We start from the raw sequence: 23,408 nt of genomic DNA on the forward strand, positions 1-23,408 counted from the left end.
TGGTCCATTCTCATTCAAGAACTGCCTATTATCATGGAAAGATTAACAACCTTGTTGCCCAAACAATGGAGTCCCACACCAGCTTGCATTTCCTATTTCCCCATGCCTGTAATCCCTACTTCCCCATGTAATCCTTGTCTTACCCTATATAAGCAGCTGGTTTGTGGGGGTGAGGAGGCTGCAGAGCAGATTTTTGTGGATGACTTGTTGCTTTCCCATACTGCTGGCATTATTGGAATAAACGATTCAACCCTGTCTCTGCTTAATTGGTGCAAGTAGTGACTAGCAGCACAGGCCCATTGACTGTCCAGTTACAATGTGGTGATAACTACTACTAGGTACTTGACCTTTATAATTTATTTTTCATAAACAATTCTGCAAGGGGGTGTTATTACTTTATTATACAGATGAGGAAACTAAGGCGTAGAGACATTAACTAACCTGTCTCAGCCATCTAGTGGCAGAGCCAGAATTTGAGTAGGAGTTTGAATTCAGAGACTGCACTCTTAACCATCTCTTTGATTTCAATAATAGTACCTCATTCAGAAATTTTAAAGATTAAATTAGCTAACACATGTAAAGCTTAGAACAGTTTACCTATGCACATTAAGCGATGTGTATTAATCATCATCTTCATTGCCCACGGTCACACAGCTATTTTATGGCAGAGTCTGAATTCCAATTCAAAATTCGTTCTCTTAGCCAGTATGATATACAGGAGTTAGCTGAGAACATTACAGGAACACACAGGAGGAGCACCTCAGTTTAAGAAGGAGGATGGAGAGGAGGTATGTCAAATGTCAGGAAGGTTTTTTTATTTTTTTAAAATATATTTTATTGATTTTTTTACAGAGAGGTAGGAAGAGGGATAGAGAGTTAGAAACGTCCATGAGAGAGAAACACCGATCAGCTGCCTCCTACACACCCGCTAACTGGTGATGTGCCTGCAACCAACGTACATGCCCTTGACCAGAATCGAACCCGGTACACTTCAGTTCGCAGGCTGATGCTCTATCCACTGAGCCAAACCAGTTAGGGCCGGGAAGGTTTTTTAGATAAAGATACAGAGCTCTGTCCTGAAGAACAAGTAGACAGGGGAAGTGTGTGAATGTGGGTAAGAAAGCAAGGCCATTGGGGAACAGCATATTTCTAATTCAGGGTAGTTGTATCCTACAGTAGGATGGGCAATTGAGGGGAATGAGACTGAAGAGACCTCATACCTAATACCATGCTGAGTATGGTTCTGCACTTTATTCTACATAATTGTCACTGTCTGAACACTATCCGAACACACACACACACACACACACACACACACACACACACACACACACACAGCTGGTTTGCAACAGGGATTAGAAGAAGGTTGCAGTAGCGAGTCAAACTTTGAAGTAAAGGACAAATTCGAAGTGGGCGAAAAGCCTTTAGCAGCTTCCACTCTCGGATCTCGCGATGACTTTCCTAGATTTTAATTTTGGGCTGTTAGGCTGGAACGGCCAGTACTGACTGGCTGAAGAGCGGGTGGCTAGGTTGTCTCCCGCTTCCGGCGTCCTCCGTTGCTAAGGGATACAGGAAGCGCGCCCTTAAGCGCCGCCCATGCGGACGGTAGAGTGCCGGAAGAAAATGTGAGAAGGGTCGGAAAGAGAAAGGAGGGGCATTGTGTTTCGTGCTGAAATGACGACGTTAGTGTTGGATAACGGAGCCTACAACGCCAAAATCGGTTACAGCCATGAGAATGTCTCGTAAGTGTTGGTTTTTACCGAGGAACAAGGCACGTAGTTTCACACACTGCGCTTCGCCTTTGGGACGTCGGTACAGGGCGCCCGCCCCGCGCGGCCTTAAGCTGAGCCCCGGGGATGCTCGCATGGGAGCTAGGTGGTTGGGAAGCTTTGAACTGGAGTTCAGATTTTGATTTTGGGCTGTGCGGCCCCGGAAGTGGGACGTGTGTTTTGTTTTGTAGCCGGAAATTGCTCTGTAAAGAAAGGTTCCAGAGAAGCGGTTCCTAATTGGATTTTCTTGGAGACGCGATTATATAGCTTTCTTCAGATCCTCAGAGGGTTTTATGACCCCCAAAATGTAAAAACCACGGTTTTAGTAGCTGGAGAATTCGAAAGCTTTTGTCTAAGTGCAAACTTCGAAGTGCTCATTGGCTGACCTGCTCCATTATACTCAAATAAACAAATACTGCCATAGCATTTATCAAATATATGTGTTGGCATAAAGAATAAACAGATTTGAAGACACGCTTTTCTTCTGTCATTCACAGAAGGGTGTGTTTTTCTTTTCCTCTCTGTTTTCTTTTGAAAGAGGACAATTGAACTGCTCAGGAATGTGAATTGTTAGTCTTCTGGAAAATGTTGAGACTTGTGTATCGTTGGTTTTTATTCTCTTACTCAGCAGTTCTGTTACCAGCTACCTAAGGAATCAATTAGAGGTGCTTGAGAAGCGTAAAATACAGGACGCTCTGAATTATTTATAGCCACTGTGTGTGGTAGCAAAAATTAAGGAAGGATGCTAAATAATCAAGAATACCAGATGTATTAAAATTGTAATACAACCATACGATTGATTACGATGCAGCTTTAAAAAAATCGTGTATTTCAACATAAAGACCTGTACTGATAATGGACCTAGTTTGTCTTCCTAAACAGATTGTAAGCTCATGGTGGACACAACCACATTTAAAAGTACTACTTCCCACTTCTGTACCCAAAGCATCTCACTGATGGGAAATTTTGACTTTATGGTAACTTGATTTTATGGCCAGAATTTTGAACTTGTAAACCTTTTACCAGAATTTTATTAAAAATTTATGAATTAAAGCCAGAAAGACCAGGAACTTTACCTAGATCTCCTGTTAGCTGTGTGATGGTAGGACCAATACCCACCTGTAAGGCTCTCTTGAGGAGTATTTGAGAAAGAAAAAGGGTCCAGTACATAACCTGGTATGTACTAGAGCCCTTTGGGGGGGGGGGGGGGGGGGGAGGCACTTTTTATTATGTGAAGACAATGAGAAACACTGGTTTTGGATATTTTTCTGGCATCCAGGGTGGTGGTGAAGTAAAAGTATTTATAGCAACTAAGTATTTAGGGAATAATTTTATTATTTGATTCTTTGTTTATAGGGTTATTCCTAACTGTCAGTTCAGGTCAAAAACAGCACGTCTTAAAACTTTTACTGCTAACCAGATAGAAGAAATAAAGGACCCTTCTGGACTCTTCTACATCCTTCCTTTTCAGAAGGTAATTCAATTATATGCCATTTCTAGCATTATAGACCCAAATTTAAAGATAACTTTAAATGTATATCTAAGATTTTATTTTATTTTTTATTTTTTTATATATATCTAAGATTTTAAATGTACATATAAGAAAATGTATGGAAATATTTTTAGATTTCTAAAAGATGTCATTTAGGTGCTCTCCCTCCTGGGGCACGCCGAGGCCTTCCCTGTCCCCTTCCTATTTCTGGTCTAGGCATGTTACCATTAGCTTCCTCACTTCCAAGCTCCGAGGGCCCTTCCTTTACTTCCATAACTTGTTTCCTAAGCCATTACTTCTAGGAATTACTTTTTCTACCTTTGTAATTTACTTAGTAAATGTTCTATTACAAAAATAAAGTTTAAAAATGCCATTTAAATTTTCTTTTTAAAAAAATGTTTTTATTGATTTTTTTAGAAAGAGAGGAAGGGAGAGGGAAAGAAACTTCAATGTGAGAGCAAAACCTGATCTGCTGCCTTCTGCACGCCCCCTACTGGGATTGAGCCTGTAACCAGCCATGTGCCATGACCAGGAATGAGCTGGCAGCCTTTTTTTTGTGTGTGCACTGGCTGTTGCCCAACCAACTGAGCTACACCAGCCAGGGCTAAATTTTAAATAAGATCTTATTAAAGCCAAAACTTGAAATTCAAGTGTACTGTTAAAAATAAATGACCGCCTTGGCCGGTGTGTCTAAGTGGTTAGAGCATCGGCCCTCACATTGAAGGGTCTCGGGTTCGATTCTCAGTCAAGAGCATGTACCTGGATTTCAGATTCTGTCCCCTCCTACCCCAGTTGAGGTGTGGGCAGGAGGCAGCTAATCAATGTCTCTCTCACTCTCCCCCTCCTTCCCTTGCACTCTCTAAAAATCAATGGAAAAAATATCCTGGGCTGAGGATTAACAAAATAAAAATAAAATAAATGACAGTGCCCTGGCTGGGTAGCTCAGTTTGTTCATGTTGTCTCAATATGCCAATGTGGTAGGTTTGATCCCCGGTGAGGGCACATGCAAGAATCAACCAATGAATGCATAAATAAATGGAACAGCAAATCACTGTTTCCTTTTCCCTCTCTCATCTCTCCCCCCCCCAACCCCCCCCCCAAAAAAGAATAAATAACCAACCATAATTTAGTTACTGAATGTGGGTATGGGTACTGAATTTTACTTGTTTGTGTTAAAGATAAATGAGATGAACACATTAAAGAAAAGCACAGAGAGAAGCATCTGTACTTATTGTTACACCTTTTGAACCCTTGACACTTTGGTTAGTGTTAACTTGTAGTTTTTTGAACTTCTAAAAGGAGAAAAACATAATTAGTTTGAAATTCAAACATCATTAGACTGGTGAAGGTAACCATAAAGAGAGAGAAATCAGCAATTTAGAATATATTAATCTGACTTTTTTTAATTGTTCAAATATTTTTGATGATTAAATTTATTTAAAATATTTTTAGGGCTACTTGGTGAATTGGGATGTTCAAAGACAAGTTTGGGATTACCTTTTTGGAAAAGAAATGTATCAGGTAACAAACTGGAGTATGTATTCAGATTTATTTCCAAGTCTTATTCAAATGAAAAATTAGTATTTATATTTTAAGGTTTATAAACTTTTGAATATGCTTCAGATACGTGTTTAAGTCACTTAATATTCTGTGCGTGGCTTTGATTTTCTAAATAATAAGTAAGTGCAAGTGAACAGAAATTCTGTATTGAAGTGAAATATGAGGTTGATAAGAGATAGTCTGTATGAAACTCAAGATTAAAAGTTTACTTCAGATTTCTACTATTATTAGGCCAATTCAGTATCTTATTTTCACAATAAAATATTTTTGCCTAAATATTTGAATGTGTGAATATTACAATATGAGAAATTTGTGCTTGTAATGTCTATAGTGTGACTTTAAGTATACAGAAAAATGTTCAAATGTTAATGCTACTTAAGAATGGGTGGTAGAGAATTATGTACGTATTAAATATCCTCAAGCTTCTCGCCTCTTAACATTTAAAAGCAAAATAACAATAGCCCCCATGCTTATAGTTATTCATTACTTTTGCATAATTATATTTAAACAATTTGATAGGACCATTTTGTTAATGCTACTATTAAGACAGCTAAAATTGAATAATAGTTAAAGAGCATGAATTCTGTTACCAGACTTCCTGTATTCAAAACCTAGGTCACTAACTAGTTATATGAACCTTGGTAATTTATTCAACTCTCTCAGATGTCTGGGTTTACTCACCTATTAACTGGGTATAATAAGACCTGTCTCCTAAGATTATTGTGAGTTTAAAGTAAGTCTGATTATACATGTGAAATATGTTTATAATTATAACACAAAGTTATGAAACTTTTGGGATGTTTTTTCTCTTTTAGGTTGATTTTTTAGATACTAATATTATTATCACAGAACCATATTTTAACTTTACTTCTATTCAAGAATCAATGAATGAGATCCTATTTGAAGAATACCAGTTCCAAGCAGTATTAAGAGTAAATGGTGAGTTAATGTTTTGGTTGGAATTGAGTTATGTGACTATGGATATGAATAGGGTAAATGAACACTTAAAATCCAAGAATTTGCTCTGGCCGGTTTGGCTCAGTAAATAGAGCGTCGGCCTATTGGATGAAGATGCGTGTCAAACTCAAAAACAGCTTGCAGTGCCCTAACCAATTTGGCTCAGTGGATAGAGTGTCGGCCTGCAGACTGAAGGGTCCCAGGTTCGGTTCTGGTCAAAGGTATGTACCTTGGTTGCGAGCACATCCCCTGTGGCGGGTGTGCAGGAGGCAGCTGATCAATGTTTCTCTCTCATCGATGTTTCTAACTCTCTATCCCTCTCCCTTCCTCTCTGTAAAAAAAAATAAATAAAATATATTTTTTAAAAATCCAAGAATATTATTTTAGATTTGAAAGAAATAAAACACGGAATTTAAAAACTAGATGGACCCTTAGAGGTTAGTTAGTCAGACTTCTCTCATTTTATCTTTTTACTCATATAATATTTCACCCTATTGAAGTTACTACCCACATATATCTAATCTCTGAAAGATTATTATTTCTGAGGTAGTTATCTTTTCTATTACAGATATGCTTGCTATTATAATTGATTGAAAAATGTTAATAGTCAGACTGCCAACATAGAATCTATCAATATCATCCAGGAGTAAATTTATTAAAAGTTAGAATTACATTACATGGCTGTATAATGAATGTACTAAGATATTTAGCTTTCAGAATTAAAGTCTGTATAAAGCAACAATCTATATATATAAAAGCCTAAACGACCGAATGACGGGTCGGCCAGTTGCTATGATGCGCACTGACCACCAAGGGGCAGATGCTTCACGCAGGAGCTGCCCCCTGGTGGTCAGTGTGCTCCCATAGCGGGAGCACTGCTCAACTGACCAACCAGTCCTGGCGGCCCACCAGCCCGGCGGCAGCCACTCACTCCCTCAGTAGTCCTGGAGGTCCAATCTCCGGAGAATGGGCCAGGCACAATCCTGACAGCGCCACTGGCCTCCTGGAAGTCAGCCTCAGGCACCGCGGCCACTTCCCCTCCCTAGGCGCTCTACAAGGAAGAAACAATGTAAAAGCGGCTGCCAGGTGGCTTCCAGCAACCAGTGCAAACATCATGGGATGGATCTGGATCCTGGGCTGGCAAGGGTGTCCCACCACTTCCTGGTCCCCCCAACACCCCCTCAGGCTGGGCGCTAGACACAGGATTCACGGCTGGTCAGTGCTGCTGTGGTGGCGGCAGCCTCTCCTGATTGGGACTGATTGGGCGTGAGCCCATGGCTGGCGCAACGGGGGCCAGGATGAATGGGAGTGGCAGGCAGGAGAAGCAGGCCGCATTGTTCTGCGGTTTTGGCCTGATCCCTGCAGGCTACCCTGAGGGACCCCACCCATGCAAGAATTTGTGCACCGGGCCTCTAGTATCTATCTATCTATCTATCTATCTATCTATCTATCTATCTATCTATCTATATCTCTCTTACCTAATAATAGACAAACATGTAAATTGACCGTGCCTTCGCTACGCTAACCAAGGCCAATCAGGGGAGTATACAAATTAACCTAACAGATGTTAATTTGCATACATAGGCTCCAAGTGGTGGAGCGAAGCCTGACGGCCCCAGGACTGGAGCAGCGACGGCCAGCCGGCAGCGCAGTGAAGCCTCACGGCCCCGGGGCCGGCTCCAGCCGGAGCCCGGCCAGAGCGAAGGCCTGTGTGCCAGGTGCCGGAGGAAAACTGGTGCCAGCAGCCAGGGGAAAGGAAGGCCTACTGCACGAATCTCTTCATGCAACAGGCCTCTAGTATATATATATAAAAACCTTAGCAACCGTTATAACTGAACGATGGAAATGACCAGTCGACCAGTCGCCATGATGTGCATTGACCACCAGGGGGCAGGCACTCAGTGCAGGAGCTGCCCTCTGGTGGTCAGTGTTCTCCCATAGGGAGCTGGGCTCACAGCTGGTGAGCGCAGCTGCAGCAGCAGGAGCCTCTCCCAACTGCGTGGTAATGCTACCAAGTGGCAGCGGCGGCAGGTGCAGCCGGCCTGGATGAGCACAAGCAGTGCAGCATCCGGCCCTGGCTCAGGCTCCGCCTTGGCTGCCTGCTGCTTGGTGCACTGCTACATCCCCCGAGGGATCCCAGATTGCAAGAGGGTGCAAGCCAGGGTGAGGGACTCCCCCCCCCCCCCCACCCCATGCACAAATCCATGCACCCGGCCTCTAGTACTAAGAGCAGAATTCTGGTTAAGAGCAGGATCTCTAGAACAGTGTTCTCAACAAAGGTGATTTTGCTACTCGGGACTTTTGGCAGTGTCTGGAGACATTTTTGGTTGTCAAAACTGGGAGAATGCTACGAGCATCTAGTGGGTAAAGGATACAGATGCTGCTAAACATCTTACAATGCACAGGACAGCCCTAACAGCAAGGAATTACCTGGCCCCAAATGTCAGTATTTTCAAGGTTGAGAAGCTCTGCTTTAAAGTCACACTGCGCAGGTTTGCATCCTGGCTCTGGTTGGTTCTAACTGTATGACTCTGGGCCATTATTTAGCTTCTGTGTGCTGCAGTTTCTATAAAACGGGATTGTTGGGAGATTTAAAGCACACATACTCAATGGGGTTTAGTATAGTCTCCAACATGTAATGAATGCTCAGTAAAATTATCTGTTGTCAAAATAATATTTTAAGCTATGAAATGAAAATTGACCTTTAAAAATTGATCCCAAATTTATATTTACCACAAAAAAGTGATACTTGAAAGTGTAAACACTATAAGGAATTTTTGACAGAGTTATGAATATAGTAATAAATTAACATTTTCTTATAAACAAAAGAAAACATTTGTCTTTGCCTTACTTTCTACCTTTCTTTATTGCTTTAAAATAATTATAATGTTTCTTTTTCTCTCTACTTTTTTTTATAATAGCTGGGGCTCTCAGTGCACATAGGTATTTCCGAGATAACCCTTCCGAATTATGCTGTATCATTGTTGATAGTGGGTACTCCTTTACACATATAGTTCCTTATTGTAGAAGTAAAAAGAAAAAAGAAGCAATTATTCGGTGAGTTGCATTTCATTTTTATGTTATTTTTTAGAATAAAACTGAAAAATGTGTAGTAAACTGATCCAAATTTCCATTCTCCCTTTTTAGGATAAATGTGGGAGGGAAACTCCTAACCAATCATCTAAAGGAGATCATATCTTATAGGTAATGCTTAACTTTTATTCTTTGGGAGGATGGGATGCTATCAATGAAGTTTTTCAAGCAACTTAAAATTATTCTTTACCCGTAGTTGTAACTTCAGGTGGCATTTCTGTATGATTAGTGCTTAAAAAGCTATATCACATATATAATTACTAACGATGTTTAAATCGAAAAGCTTTCTAGCATTTAAAATGGTATTGTCCACTAAAAAAGACAATCCCAAATTCTACAGAATTTAATATATTAATATTTTAAAATGATAAATGTTATCCATGTGCATTGTAAAACAAATTTAAAATGTGTATAAAAAGACTGGCTGGCGTGGCTGAGTGGCTGATCATCGACCTATGAACCAGGAGGTCACAGTTCAATTCCTGGTCAGGGCACATGCTGCCTTGCGGGCTCGATCCCCAGTGTGGGGCCTGCGGGAGGCAGCCGAACAAGGATTCTCTCACATCATTGATGTTTCTATCTCTTCCTCTACCTTCCTCTCTGAAGTCAATAAAAATATACTTAAAAAAACAATAAAACTAAGATAAACATAAAACTGAAACAAATATGATAGGATTATTTTCTTTATTAATTATGGGCGCTTACTAACCCATAAGAAAGCTACCCTTAGTTAGGTAATTCTCAGAAAACAAATGGTCAGTGGCACAGATAGATGATCACTAGAGAGTTACATGCAAAGGATTTCTATGGATAATTCTCAGACATAAAAAAATGTTAAACTCCTGTAGAAATGAAAGATTTAATTCAAATCCTTATCAGTTATTTGTTGAGGAGCTGAGGATACATGAGTTAACAAAATAGACAAGAACTCCTCTTTCTCATGGCACTTCTTCGTAGAGAAAATGCACATTAAAATACCATTAAACAATGCACATTTATGGAACTTTTTCAAAAGATGATGTAGATTTGTGATATGGGCACTCTTCATTTGCTGCTGATCGGAGCACAACTTGAAATAACTTTTCTGGTAAATAATTTGGCAGTATACCAAGAGACTAAGTATTTTATATTCTGCATTTTAGAGTATGAATAAATAATCATAATAATCAGAGATATAGATAAAAGTACTATATTTCATTACTCCTGAGTTTATGTTTTTTTACATTTTAACTTTGAAATTGAGGTGAATCTTCCAATCATTGGTACCTTAGAATTGTCATAGTTTAATTAGCATTTTTTTCTTTTCATTGGTACATTTGTGCATCTTGGAGAAGGTGGAATATGGTGTATATGACTATTTTGTTAAAAGCAAAAAGATAGAAGCAATGATAATAATTATTATTTTTAAAATATATTTTTATTGATTTCAGAGGGGAAGGAAGAGGGAGCCAGAGATAGAAACATCAATGATGAGAATCATTGGTTGGCTGCCTCCTGCACATCTTCTACTGGGACTGGAATCGAACCTGGGACTGTTCAGTCCACTGGCTGACACTATATCCACTGAGTCAAACTGGCTGGGGCAGAAACAAAAATTATTTATTGAGTACAGGGACTATGCTAAACACTTTATATATATGATTAGAATAATAAACTTACAGCTATGTTAAATTGTCGATATTACCTTTTTAGAGTTGAAGAGTTGTAGTCCCAAAAAGATAAAGTAACTTGGCTACTAATTTGGGATTAAACCTAAGTCTCTGGCTTCCAAGTCCATGTTTATAAACACACAGGTATCTTTCCTCCCTGATCTAAACTTCCAACATTAGGAACATTGACAAATACATTTTAACAGATCCCTCTGACTGAATATTTTAGGGCAGTAAGAAATAATTTTTAAAGAGTATGTAATAGCATAAGAAAATGTTCATGAGATAATGTTTAATCTAAAACATAAAAAGTAAACATGTATATAATTTATGTACACCGAAAAATATTCAAAGGAAGTAAGCTTATATTTTTGTTTTTTGCAAATCTTTATACATTAAACCTGTGGGTTTTTTTTTATTTACTCATCAAATATTTATTAAGGATCCACTACATGCCAGGTACTGTGTGCTGACTCACAATACTTTTGTAATCAGAAAAGAAAGTGCAAAGAGTTAAAAGCAAGATTCTATTTAGAATGGTTGGAGGAAAAAGTTTGCTCTTTAATTGGGTAAACCTTACCCCTTAACACGTTTTCAGTTTCCTTCTTTAAACTGGACTTACATTTGCCTTTGGAGGGATAATGTGGAGATAAAATGAAATAATGGAAATAGGATGGGGCTGGGTGGAGGTGGGCAAAGGAGGGGAAAATGGGGGACATCAGCAAGTGTCAACAATAAAAGTTTTTTGTGTGTTTTTTTTAAATATATATATTTTATTGATTTTTTTAATTGATATTTTACAGAGAGGAAGGGAGAGGGATAGAGAGAGTCAGAAACATCAATGAGAGAGAAACATCGATCAGCTGCCTCCTGCACACCCCCCACTGGGGATGTGCCTGCAACCAAGGTACATGCCCTTAACCGGAATCGAACCTGGGACCCTTGAGTCTGCAGGCCGACGCTCTATCCACTGAGCCAAACCGGTCAGGGCAACAATAAAAGTTTTAAATAAAAAATAATAATAATGGAAATAAGTATTTCATAAAGTTACAAATAATTTACACATTCAAGAATTTACTATTTTAAAAAACTAGTTACCTGAAAATTTAATTCCAGAAAAAAATATTTTAAATGTTCATTATAAGTTATATTTAAATCTTTTCCATATCATTTTTTAAATATGTTTTTGAGAGAGAAAGGAAGAGAGAGAAAGAGAACATCTATTGGCTGCTTCCTGCACCCCTCCCCCTGGGGATCTAGCCCACCCCCCTGGCATGTGCCCTGATCAGGGATGGAACCGCACCGATGACCTTTCGGTGCACAGGACATTGCTCAACCAACTGAGCCATACAGCCGGGGCTCTTTTCCATTTAAAATTTTTATTTCTTTTTAGGCAGTTACATGTTATGGATGAAACACACGTGATTAATCAAGTGAAAGAAGATGTATGCTATGTGTCTCAGGATTTTTATAGAGATATGGATATTGCCAAGTATGTATAATGGTAATCTAAGAATTGGGGAGTTGATTCTTGGGAATGTTATACATAGTTAAAATATTTCATAAGTCTCTATTTTGTTTTCCAGGTTGAAAGGAGAAGAAAATACAGTAATGATAGACTATGTTTTGCCTGACTTTAGTACAATTAAAAAGGGCTTTTGTAAGGTAATTTGAAAAATCCTCATTATATTTCTTCAAGTGACCACCTCAGTCAGATTTGAAAAGCATCCAGCTGGGATTAGTGGAGTCTTAACAGAATTGTTGATTGGCTGCCTTCCTGGTGGCCATTTTTCCAGTTACAAGTGCATAAATGATTAATAAATGTCTCACTAAAGTTATTTAGAAAAAGAACTGTCAGCTGAATGACAAATCTGGAGATAAACAGAAGTTGGTTATTTGCCTGTTGTGAATATTGATACAGTTGACCCAGGACTGAATTATTGATATTTCTTTTTATATATTTTAAGTATTTTTATACCTATATAAAGGATTAGGATATACTCTATTATGGGAGGAAAATTGCATATATGAGTCAAATGAAGTGAATGTCTATAACTGAATTTAAAAAAGCTGATGATTCTTAGTAAAATTGAGAGGGAATATTATTTTAATGATGTAGAATATTGTAGAAGGAGTTTTTTTTTTTTTCCTAGTCCCTCAGGAACAGAGCTCACAGATGGGTGGGTTAGCAGAAAATAACGAGAATTTCAGTGGTAATGCCCATATATTTGTTTAAGTCATTTGGAAACAGATTTTTAAATAAGATTGAATAAATAATAAATGTAAAGATGTAGGCTTTTTGCACAAGGGAAAGGGAATATCCTAATAGAATGAACCACAGTATTCAATAAGCAATAGGGGAGTGAAAGTAGATAACGGAAGAAACATAAGACAATAAGTGTTTTCTATCGAGAGTATGTTCTTTGTTCTCTGGAAATGGCAATCAGTCTGCTATCATAAGTACTTTATGAAGTTTCCTCTCATCTGTTCCTTTCTTTCTGTTTTAAAATGTGTGGAATAAAGCCAGATTATCTTTGGGGGAATAGCTATGTTAGGGTCACTAATTATTTATTTGTGTAGTTTAGGCAACAGGAGAGAAAACTACTAACTTTTGAGACCCTGAAACTTCCGAGGACATGTTAATATATTAGTATTACATATTACTAAATGTTATTCGTCGTGTGATCTAGATAATGTGGTAAACATTTTATCTTTTACTTTAAGCCAAGGGAAGAGATGGTGCTAAGTGGAAAATATAAATCTGGGGAACAAATTCTTCGTCTGGCCAATGAAAGATTTGCTGTACCAGAAATACTCTTTAATCCTTCTGATATAGGAATTCAAGAAATGGGAATTCCAGAAGCTATTGTCTACTCAATTCAGAACTTACCTGAAGGTACATAGTTAAAATACTGAGTAGTAATGATATTTTTACAAAACCTTATGTGAACTCGAGAAGTCATCTGTTTCTTCTGAATAATTTTAGGAAATAGCAAGTCTTTTATTTGTAGAGATTTCCAGATCCAATAACATACTTGAATAATTCTTTATTGGTCCCAGATTATACATCTCATATGGGAAAAAGTCATTATTGTACACTTAAACTTGAAGAAATTCTCCAGGAGTATTAAATTATCATATCTATTGTAGAAAAAGTTTTAATTTAACCCACCTTTGCACAGAACATGACTTTATAACTTTGCAACTTAATGGTTTTCAGCCGTTGGTAGGATTGGTTTATTCTTTCTGTTATATTTGGATTGATATAATTTTAATGAGATTGAAGTATACTTCGGAGTGAAGTCTGGGTTCTCCAGAAGCATGATTTAACTAATATTCTCGAGTGTTAAAGTACTTTTCTATCTTGAAGATGTCTTCTTAGTTCATAAGGAACACTAGGCATTGGAGAAAACCTAGCATATGCAACATCCTTTCCTTCCGATATATTAAAAAAAGGAAAAATGAAAAAGAAAGTCAATAATTCCAACACCTTAATATATTTTCATATTAATAACAACTATTTTCATATTAATATTTCATATTAATTCCATACTTTATATAAAGTTACAGTCATGAGGTATGCAACAGTTTATACTATACTCCTTTAATGTCATGCCAGGAGACTCAGTGTCAATATATACTCATTCCTTGTTTTGCGCTGGTACTCAGTATTGTAATTTTTAAAAAAATATATATTTTTATTGATTTCAGAGAGGAAGGGAGGGGGAGAGAGAGATAGAAACATCCATGATGAGAGAGAATCATTGATCGGCTGCCTCCTGCACGCCTCCCACTGGGGATCGAGCCCACAACCAGGGCATGTGCCCCTGACCGGAATCAAACCTGGGACCCTTCAGTCCGCAGGCTGACGCTCTATCCACTGAGCCAAACCGGCAAGGGTTCAGTATTGTAATTCTTGATAAATTTCCCTGGGGTGCTGCATAGGCTTTTAATACTGGCTGACCATATGGCACTTAATGTTTGCCATCATATAACTTTAATGAATGCGAAACAAAATCCTTTCTTTAAATATTATAGATTATGAGTATTTTTCACTATTAAGTATCGCACATACTTAAATACCCGTCTCAGTGAGATAGCATGAAGTTAAAATGTCATGAAGGACCTCCTTTTCATCTTTCACTAGCTCAGTCTCAACCTACACAAAGATTCCTTCCATTTTAGGGAAGAACAATTATAATTATCAAATGTCTGCTAGTAGAATGTTACTGATATATATATATATAATGTTACAGCTTATAGTAAGTAGCCCATAGTTCAGCCCCTTACCTTAGTCTTTGTTCAATATCTAGAGGTTATATTTCTGTTTAATATATCTATTTATCTGTAATATCATTATAAAATCTCAGAAATTATAATTTATATGGTTATAAAAATATTATATGGTTTCCCAACCAGTACCTATAATCCCTAATTGCTTTTACCTAAGCCCTCATCCTTATTATTCCATGAAGATAGGTAAACAGATTTTCTAATGTCTTTTTTTTTTCTCCATTCTCCCTTTTTTCCTTTTACAGAAATGCAGCCGCATTTTTTTAGAAACATTGTTTTGACAGGAGGAAATTCCCTTTTCCCAGGATTTAGGGATCGGGTTTACTCAGAAGTTCGATGTCTCACTCCAACCGATTATGATGTTTCTGTTGTGCTGCCTGAAAAGTAAGTCTTGGCTCATGTAGACACAAAACATGGCAGACTGTAGATGAAGTGGACTGTGGATAAAGCAGACTTGAGTTTAAAACCTGGTTCTTCCATGTTGGCAGGTTTATTTCACCTTTGGGATCCTCATTTTCCTTTACTCAAAAATTGAAGTGATAGCCCTGGCTGGTGCAGTGGTTAGAGCATTGGCCCACACACTGAAGGGTCTCGGGTTCAATTCCTGGTCAAGGGGACGTACCTGGGTTGCGGGTTCACTCCCCCCGACCCCCCACCGGTTGGAGCTCATTTGAGAGGCAACCAATCAATATGTTTCTCTCTTTCTCTCTCTCTCCCCTCTCTCCTTCTCCCTCGCCCTCTCCCCACCCCCTTTCTCCCATGCTCTTTGAGAAAAACAGTGAAAAACATATCCTCAGGTGAGGATTAACAACAACAACAACAACAAAATTGAAGTGACAAACCTTCCATTTTAGTAGATTCAGTCTTACGAAGTATTTTAAGTGCCCACCATAATGATTGGAACATGATGGGCACTTGGTTAATATGAGATCACTTCCCTATAGTAAGTCAGTCTTCTTTCCAAAGAGTTTTTATAGGCAAAGCAATTAGGTTATTATCTGCTTGAGTTATCTGAGGTGTGTCATTTCCTGAGAGTTTCTATCAAGTATAGAAATTTAAGACTTTACCCATTGAGATAAGTTATGTCCATTCATAAGTTGTTTTGGAATGTCTTAAGATAATTTAAAATATTTTAAATTAACTTTTAAATGTAATTAGTTTTTGTTAAATTCAAAACTGTTTTATATATATTTCCCTACCCTGTTTTATGAGAAAAAGCAGATATCATTTCTACTTTACTGGTAAAAAAATTAAGGCAGAATTTTAGAGCTGTAAGGAAGGCTTACACATCATCCTGTCCAATGTTCTTACTTTGTAAATAAAGAAGCAAGGACTCATAAGTTGGCAAAGGCTTTACAGTGAGTTGATAGCAGTGACCAAATCAAAACCCAGTTCTCTTCACCTTGAGGCAGGAGCTTTTACCAAATATACATCTACTAATTGCTCCCTCCCAAGTTTTAAGTGGCAGAGACCCCACATACCTGACTTAATTTTAGAGTTTTGTTTTAAAGCTAAAGTAGAAATTTTCAAAACCTATAGCAGGCCCTCATCTGATTACTTATTTCATAGCTATCAGGTTGAAGAATAAACTACCATTAGATATTGAAATGATTTTTATCATCATTGATGTTCATATACTCTTTTTAAAAAGAGTATGAAGCGTACTGGATTTTTATCCTGCATTTTATTTATTTGTTTGTTTTCATCCTCTCCCTAGAGTATGCATATTGATCTCAGAGGGGGAATGAGAGAGAGAGAAACATTGATGTGAGAGAGAACTTCACTTGGTTGCCTTTCATACGTGATCCGACCAGGGATTGAACTCACCATGTAGTTATGTGTCCTGACCGGGAATTGAACCCAAAACCTTTCGGTATATGGGACAACGCTCCAATCAACTGAGCCACACTGGCCAAGTTTTATCCTGCATTTTGTTTATTTTATATATTTTTATTGATTTCAGAGAGGAAGAGAGAGGTAGAGAGAGAGAGAAACAATGAGAGAGAATCATTGATTGGCTGTCTCCTGCATGCCCCCTGCTGGGGATTAAGCCTGCAACCTGGGCATGTGCCCTTGACCGGAATCGAACCCAGGACCCTTCAGTCCGCAGGCTATATCTGCTGAGCCAAACTGGCCAGGTCTTACCCTGCATTTTAAATGTAAGTTGTGTACACATTACAGGCTAAGGGATGCACAGAAGTAGTTTATTTCTTTATTCATCAAATCTTTATTGCACACCTACTCGTGTGTGTGTGTGTGTGTGTGTGTGTGTGCGCGTGTGCGCGTGCGTGTGCGCGTGCGTGTGCGCGTGCTCGCGTATTCCTCTCCCCCCAAGATTAAGAAATGCAATAAGGCCCTAGCCAGTTTGGCTCTGTGGATAGAGCATCAGCCTGCGGACTGAAGGGTCCCAGGTTCGATTCCGGTCAAGGGCATGTACCTTGGTTGCGGGCACATCCCTAGTAGGAGGTGTGCAGGAGGCAGCTGATTGATGTTTCTCTCTCATCGATGTTTCTAACTCTCTATCCCTCTCCCTTCCTATCTGTAAAAAAATCAATAAAATATATTTTTAAAAAAAGAAATGGCAATAAGTACAATAAGGAAAACATTAACTTTTTTCTTTCTCATTTTTTAGATTTGAAACTGAATTGGGGATAGCGAAACAGTAGAAATAGAATTGCATTATGACACAAAGTATATAATCTTGCTTGTAAATAAAGCCAAACTAAATGTTTAACATGCTTTAGTTTTACTTACTGTCCATGTCCTACCATGTAACCGTTTATCTTGCACTGTGTTTCCTAAATGTTTCATTTATTAGAGGCAACAGAGTATAGCAGCAAAAGCACAGACTGTGTGATAACAGTTCCAGTTAAATCTAGTTCCAGACTTAATCTCTCTGGCCCTTATTTTCCAGACTTACAAAATGGGCGTTGTCATAACTATATTGCTGTGTGATGACATATCTTTGCTGCATACTAGTACAGAAGTTAGACTCAGTTATGACAGTGTTTTTCATTTTATGTATTTTTAATCTTTTGCTTGTATTCTTGTTTTTTATTATAAGAACTAGAGACCCGATGCACGAAATACATGCAAGGGGCTCCGCCCTCACAGCCACGGCTTTGTCCGGAAGGCCTTTCGGCTGTCTAGTCTAATCAGCATATTACACTTTTTTTTTATTATTATAGATAGATTCAGGGCACAGGGGAAAAAGTCAAAAGAATAACTATTTGTAATGTTGATAAAGATTCCTTTCTTTCTGAGTTTGCTTTAGTCTTATGAAGTTTATGATTATTTTTACACTTTAAATGACTTTCTGCTACATTTTAGTGACTAATTAATGTTTTTGCCTTTTAGTTTTATAAGATCATCTGGATTCATTTATGTTACCTTTATTTTTAGCCCTATTACTTATGCCTGGGAAGGAGGAAAATTGATATCAGAGAATGATGATTTTGAAGATATGGTGGTAACAAGAGAAGATTATGAAGAAAATGGACATAGCGTCTGTGAAGAGAAATTTGATATTTAAGTAACATTTCAGAAAGTTTTGACTGGTTCTGACAAAGGTTTAATTTAAACGTTCTTTTTAAAGGTTAAAGATCTGTACTACCTTTTATCTTAAGAGAAAGACTTGAACTTATGTAAATACTTTGATGTAGGGGTAATTTTCAAAGGTTTCTCAGCTTGGTTACTAAGTGAACTGTAACTCAGCCCATATTTTCATTTAGGAGCTACATTACCATAAACAATGCTTATGCTGTTTCTGAGAGTATGCTATCTTTCATTAGAAGATGAAAGAGTGAATGCATTTTAGATTTAATTCTTTATAGTTGAAAGCAGAGACTTAACTGTCTCGCTGGTAGTTTCCTCAGGAGGTAGTTTTGTGTGACTGTGTCTAGGAATTGGCCAAAGTGTTTTCAGTCTGGTATGATTTCTCTTTTAGAACAAGTATTTTACTTTAAATTTGTCATTCTTATTTGTATATACTAAAGTTGTAAAGACCATTCTTCTGTGTGTTTAATGTTTATTTTTTACTTTGAGTAAGTTTGAAAATGTGGAGACTAAAGCCAATTTACTAAAGTGTTGTTGGTCACTACTGTGTTGGCAGAAGTGTATTCACTCAAAAATACTGCACCATTTTGGGGGATTAAAGTAAATTTGAAGTTAACTTAGGGTTGTTCACCTTGATACAAATATTAGTGCTTAGTTTTAAAATCTCATATAATCCACAGTAAGCATATTAAGATGTTAAAGGCCATAGCTTTCCAATTGAAGGGAACAGCTTACAGTGACATTAATGAATGGGTCAGGTAAGCTTCTTTGATGGCAAACAGCAGGAACTCACTAGAGTGATCCTATGTGAAACAACATTTATCAGCAGGACAGAGGACAGCTCAGAAAATCTAGGAAAAAGATTTTGGCTGGACCAACAGCCCTGAGAATAAAAACCAGATAACCTTAGGCATCTAGGTTATAGAAACTAAGAGACAATCCTTACAGAGCCTGGCCATCAAAATATCTCAGCTTCTGTATTTTCTGTCTTTGGCCTGTGCTCATCAATCAGATTCCTACCAGTCTCTTCTCCCAACTTGGGATCATGCGCCTACCCCATGGCTTTAGGGACTTTGACAGTCCCACTAAGACAGCCTAGAGCAGTGGTTGGCAAACTCATTAGTCAACAGAGCCAAATATCAACAGTACAGCGATTGAAATTTCTTTTGAGAGCCAAATTTTTTAAACTTAAACTATATAGGTAGGTACATTGTTATTAACTTAATTAGGGTATTCCTAAGGCTTAGGAAGAGCCACACTCAAGGGGCCAAAGAGCCGCATGTGGCTCGCGAGCTGCAGTTTGCCGACCACAGGCCTAGAGTAAACGAAGGAAGTCTCCCATAGGAAAATTAAGGTGAAGAGACCGAAGCTGGGCAGGGTGAAAGAGCTGTGTACTAACTACAATTATATATTGGATCGTATTGGGGTAAGGCCAGGTGAGTCCTTCCTAGACCTAGGCTGGTTATCATTATAGAGTTTGAAGATACCCAGTTACTAACATACAATTTGTGGACATTGTAGGAAAAAGATGCTGGTGGCATAAAACAAGTTTTTGCAACCATACAGTTGCACAGTGCTAGAATTTCAAGGTAATGTGGTTGGAGGTAAAAAGATAAGCCCCATTTAAAGGGCTTTTCTTGACTTGTCAGGATCTCATCTTGGTCAGGTAGAATGCTATCCTTACCAGCCAGGTGTTTTTGCTGTGAAGAACTGGGCATTCCTCAAGGCTGCATTCCTAAAACATGCCCTCACCTGAACTCTTCTGTTATATTCTACCGAGGATGATGCGTATGCGTTCATATCCTTACTACAGTAGACTGGAATTTCTGTATACAGTGTACCAGTAGGTCTCATAGTGCTTTTTTGAGACCATAAAAATTCATTTCTTAAATTAATGAACATGGAGCCTAATCCTTTATCTGTAGCATCAAAGCTCCCAAGCATTTCAACACCTGCCTGATTTTGAAAACTTTATTGCTAGAGGTAATGTTTTAATATTATACAGTAAGTTGACTTCAAAGAGAACATTTAACTTCAGCTCTGAATAATAAACATTGTCTGAAATGATGCATTAAAGATCTCTATTATTATAGAAAAATGTGGATGATCTTTTTTTTGAACACTTACCAAGAGAAGGAGAAAAATGAGTGATGATCTTAAGTTTGAGATTTACTAGAAGTAGAAAGAGAACTTAGCCACATTAGAGTTTAAAATTTTTATTATAATTTGCATGCAGGGAAGTAACATGTTGGCCATGCATGATATACACCTTAAAATGGTAGAGGATTGGGATTTACAGCAATGAGTAATCAAGATAGAACTGCCCTCTCAAACACTTTTCTATCTTGGTTTTGAAATTTTTAATTCAGTGGTGATTGGTTTTCATGTAGTAAACTGATCATGTCCATCTACTACTCTGCCTGTCCCAAATCCCTTTAAGCTCGGAGGAGGGAGGCAAATGAGATCAGGGAGGCATACACAGAACACTCAGATGCTACTTGTGATATATTCTTTCTCAACCTGGGTGGTAGGCACATAGGTGTTTATTGTATTAGAATCTATATTATGTGCATGAAACAGTTCATATATTTTATTAGAAGAGTAAATCCTGAAGTATTCCACCCTGAAGGGTGCCATTAATGAACAAATGTGGAGGAACTTTTTAAAAGATGGAAAACTAATTGGATTAAGTTGTTAGAGAAACAAGGACAAGAAAACCCATATCCCAGATTAGGACAGGAGAAAACTAAAGACGTAAGAATAATTCGAGAGATAATTTAGGACAAATCCAGTGAGTATAGGAGATCATGGGGAAGCCATGTAAAGAATGAGTTGGAAACAGCTAAGCCCTACTCCCTTTCTTGGAGTTGAGGCTCAGCAGAAAGAGTAGAAGTGTAAGAGTTGGAGAGAGAAAGAATAGAACCTGAAATAATGTCATATCCACTAAGAGTATCAGAATTTCAAAAAAAGGGGGCAGCTGATTGTGGCACTGATCTTTAGCTAAAGACAAGAGCTTAGACCTCATTAGAAAGAATTCTGACTGGGCAGGGCCCTAAATTTAGTACACTTTCCTCCTGCTGGGGAAAGACACCCTAATTAGAACTTAATTCACTGTCAGGGGAACAGGGAATCATAAATGAAAAAAACAGACACTCAAGCATTAAACATTTGAGGGGTGCTTAACACCACCAAATCCAGCAAACAAGAATGAACCCTAGGGATTAAAATAAGCAAAAGAAACTTTTAAAGTAATATTCTCTGAGAGACTGGTGAGGGAATTGCATCTATTACAACAACAACAGGTTGTTATAACAAAGATCTTATAAATTAAAAGTAGAGATTAAAAAAATTTTTTTATTGTTTAAAGTTTTACATATGTCTCCTTTTTCCCCAATTGACCACCTCCCCCACCACCACCACCACTCCCACCCTCTTAAGTAGAGATTTCTTATGGTTAATTGATGGTTAAATAGCAGAATGGATACTACTAAAGACTGAAAAACAGAAAGAAGCTGAGGGAATTTTCCCAGAATGTAGCTTAATTGGGCAAGGTCTGGGATGGTTGTGGGAAGAGGCTAAGTAACAGCCACACTGTAGGCTGTGCTGTCCACTGAGAACAGGGGTGAGGAACCTTTTTTCTGCCAAGGGTATTTGTATATTTATAACATCATTCAAGGGCCATACAAAATTCTCAACTTAAAAATTAGCCAGCTATACTTGGTCAGATATTTAATTAAGCCACCTCTAATGCCTTGGCAGGGCCAGACCAAATGATTTAGAGGGCCTACACAGCCCGCAGGCTGAACATTCCCCACCCCTGACCTTCCCAGAAGAAGGAGACTTTGGATGAGCTTTCATAAAGGACACAGAATTCCTTGCATTTACGGCCTATTCTGTGATGTCCATTCACATACTATCCTGAAGCTTCTAGTTCCCATGTTTTTTGTCTGTTTTCAAGTCTCTAATCCTCCAATCAACCAATTAGCCAGTATTTTTATGCAAACTGGACAACTGGAAATGCTGCTCTCAGTTCTGTTCCCTGGGGTCATTTCCCTTGCCCCCTGCAGGTTAGGCATGCACAGCAGCATGCCATTGTCCAGTGGAAGTGGCACATACAAGTTTGGACTCAGGTTGGACAAGTCAATTGCATGAGCTCACCCATAGAGAAGTTGGTGCACTGTTTACCTTTCCTTCAACTCACATCTGTGACCTCATGGAGGTTCCCTAGTACCAAAGAGAAATAATTCAAACCGGGCTTTTAGGTAGTTCTGCATGATATGGTTGGCACTGGCCAGAAGTGGAGTGCTGGCATTAATCAAATATTGAATTATACTCCTGTGAGGGAATCATTTGGGCAACCAAGAGTTGCCTAATAGTGTCATTGATATCAGAGTTAAGGGACAGAGTTGCAGCTACAACACCTGGTTTTTATGTTCAAAAATCTTTCTAGCACGCAAGCAGTTGCATAGTAAAAGCACCCCAAAATCCACTTGTGGAGAGTACAGGGAGGAAAGATTTCCAGAAAAAAAAAAGGATCTCAAGAATGGTTTTCAATCTTGAATATTATGTATACAAATTATATGTGAGAAGAGTTTTGTCTCAACATTTATTTCTTTGAGTTAGAAAATCTTTTATTTACCTGGATAGTAGCTAATAATGTGAATAATATAAGAAATTCAAGCATTCTTAAGCTCTATGAATCAGGCTGTGAATTCCCATGGTAATTTACTGGATATTCTATCAGGAGGTAAGCTTTACAGTGACAGGAGCTGGATTTTATTTATACAGGGAAAAAAATACTTTACATATAACGAGTCTCTCAAATTGGGAATTCTACTTAAGCCTAATAACTGTAATTTGTGGAGCTGTCACTAGGTGGAGTGGCACCTCTTGGTTAGTATTTTCTCTAGGAATTAATGCCTCAACTTACAAAAATCATTCCGTAGAAGACAATTCCTTTTTGTAAACAAGATTAATCGAATAGTAGTATATATGTTGATGAAAATAAGCTTCATTAGGAAATGTTACAGGAAATGTCAT

The 23,408-nt window shown here is 38.1% G+C and overlaps 1 protein-coding gene across 2 annotated transcripts; it reads left to right on the top strand.

The window, feature by feature from the left end:
• The first annotated feature begins 1,597 nt into the window (after nucleotides 1–1,597).
• ACTR6 (actin related protein 6) lies at nucleotides 1,598–22,892 on the top strand. Of its 2 annotated transcripts, none has more exons than XM_036300154.1 (11): nucleotides 1,598–1,742; nucleotides 3,126–3,243; nucleotides 4,714–4,795; nucleotides 5,701–5,760; nucleotides 8,700–8,835; nucleotides 8,926–8,982; nucleotides 11,914–12,012; nucleotides 12,107–12,185; nucleotides 13,245–13,416; nucleotides 15,059–15,197; nucleotides 18,216–22,892. In XM_036300154.1, exons 1-11 carry the CDS (start codon nucleotides 1,675–1,677, stop codon nucleotides 18,343–18,345), a joined length of 1,140 nt encoding a protein of 379 aa, XP_036156047.1. In that variant the 5' UTR covers nucleotides 1,598–1,674; the 3' UTR covers nucleotides 18,346–22,892. The 2 variants fall into 2 exon arrangements, with proteins under 2 accessions (XP_036156047.1, XP_036156046.1); XM_036300153.1 differs by having other exon boundaries at nucleotides 4,714–4,782; nucleotides 5,637–5,760.
• Nucleotides 22,893–23,408: the final 516 nt, after the last annotated feature.

This window comes from Myotis myotis, unplaced genomic scaffold (genome assembly GCF_014108235.1).
Source record: "Myotis myotis isolate mMyoMyo1 unplaced genomic scaffold, mMyoMyo1.p scaffold_m19_p_3, whole genome shotgun sequence".
In the NCBI taxonomy this organism is placed as follows: Eukaryota; Metazoa; Chordata; class Mammalia; order Chiroptera; family Vespertilionidae; genus Myotis; species Myotis myotis.

Bases quoted from the DNA above. Each gene is read 5' to 3' on its own strand.
- ACTR6 (XM_036300153.1), top strand. From the start codon at position 1,675: ATGACGACGTTAGTGTTGGATAACGGAGCCTACAACGCCAAAATCGGT. The intron at 3,244-4,713 runs GTAATTCAATTA...AAATATTTTTAG, and splicing joins ACATCCTTCCTTTTCAGAAG to GGCTACTTGGTGAATTGGGA. The intron at 15,198-18,215 runs GTAAGTCTTGGC...CTTTATTTTTAG, and splicing joins TCTGTTGTGCTGCCTGAAAA to CCCTATTACTTATGCCTGGG.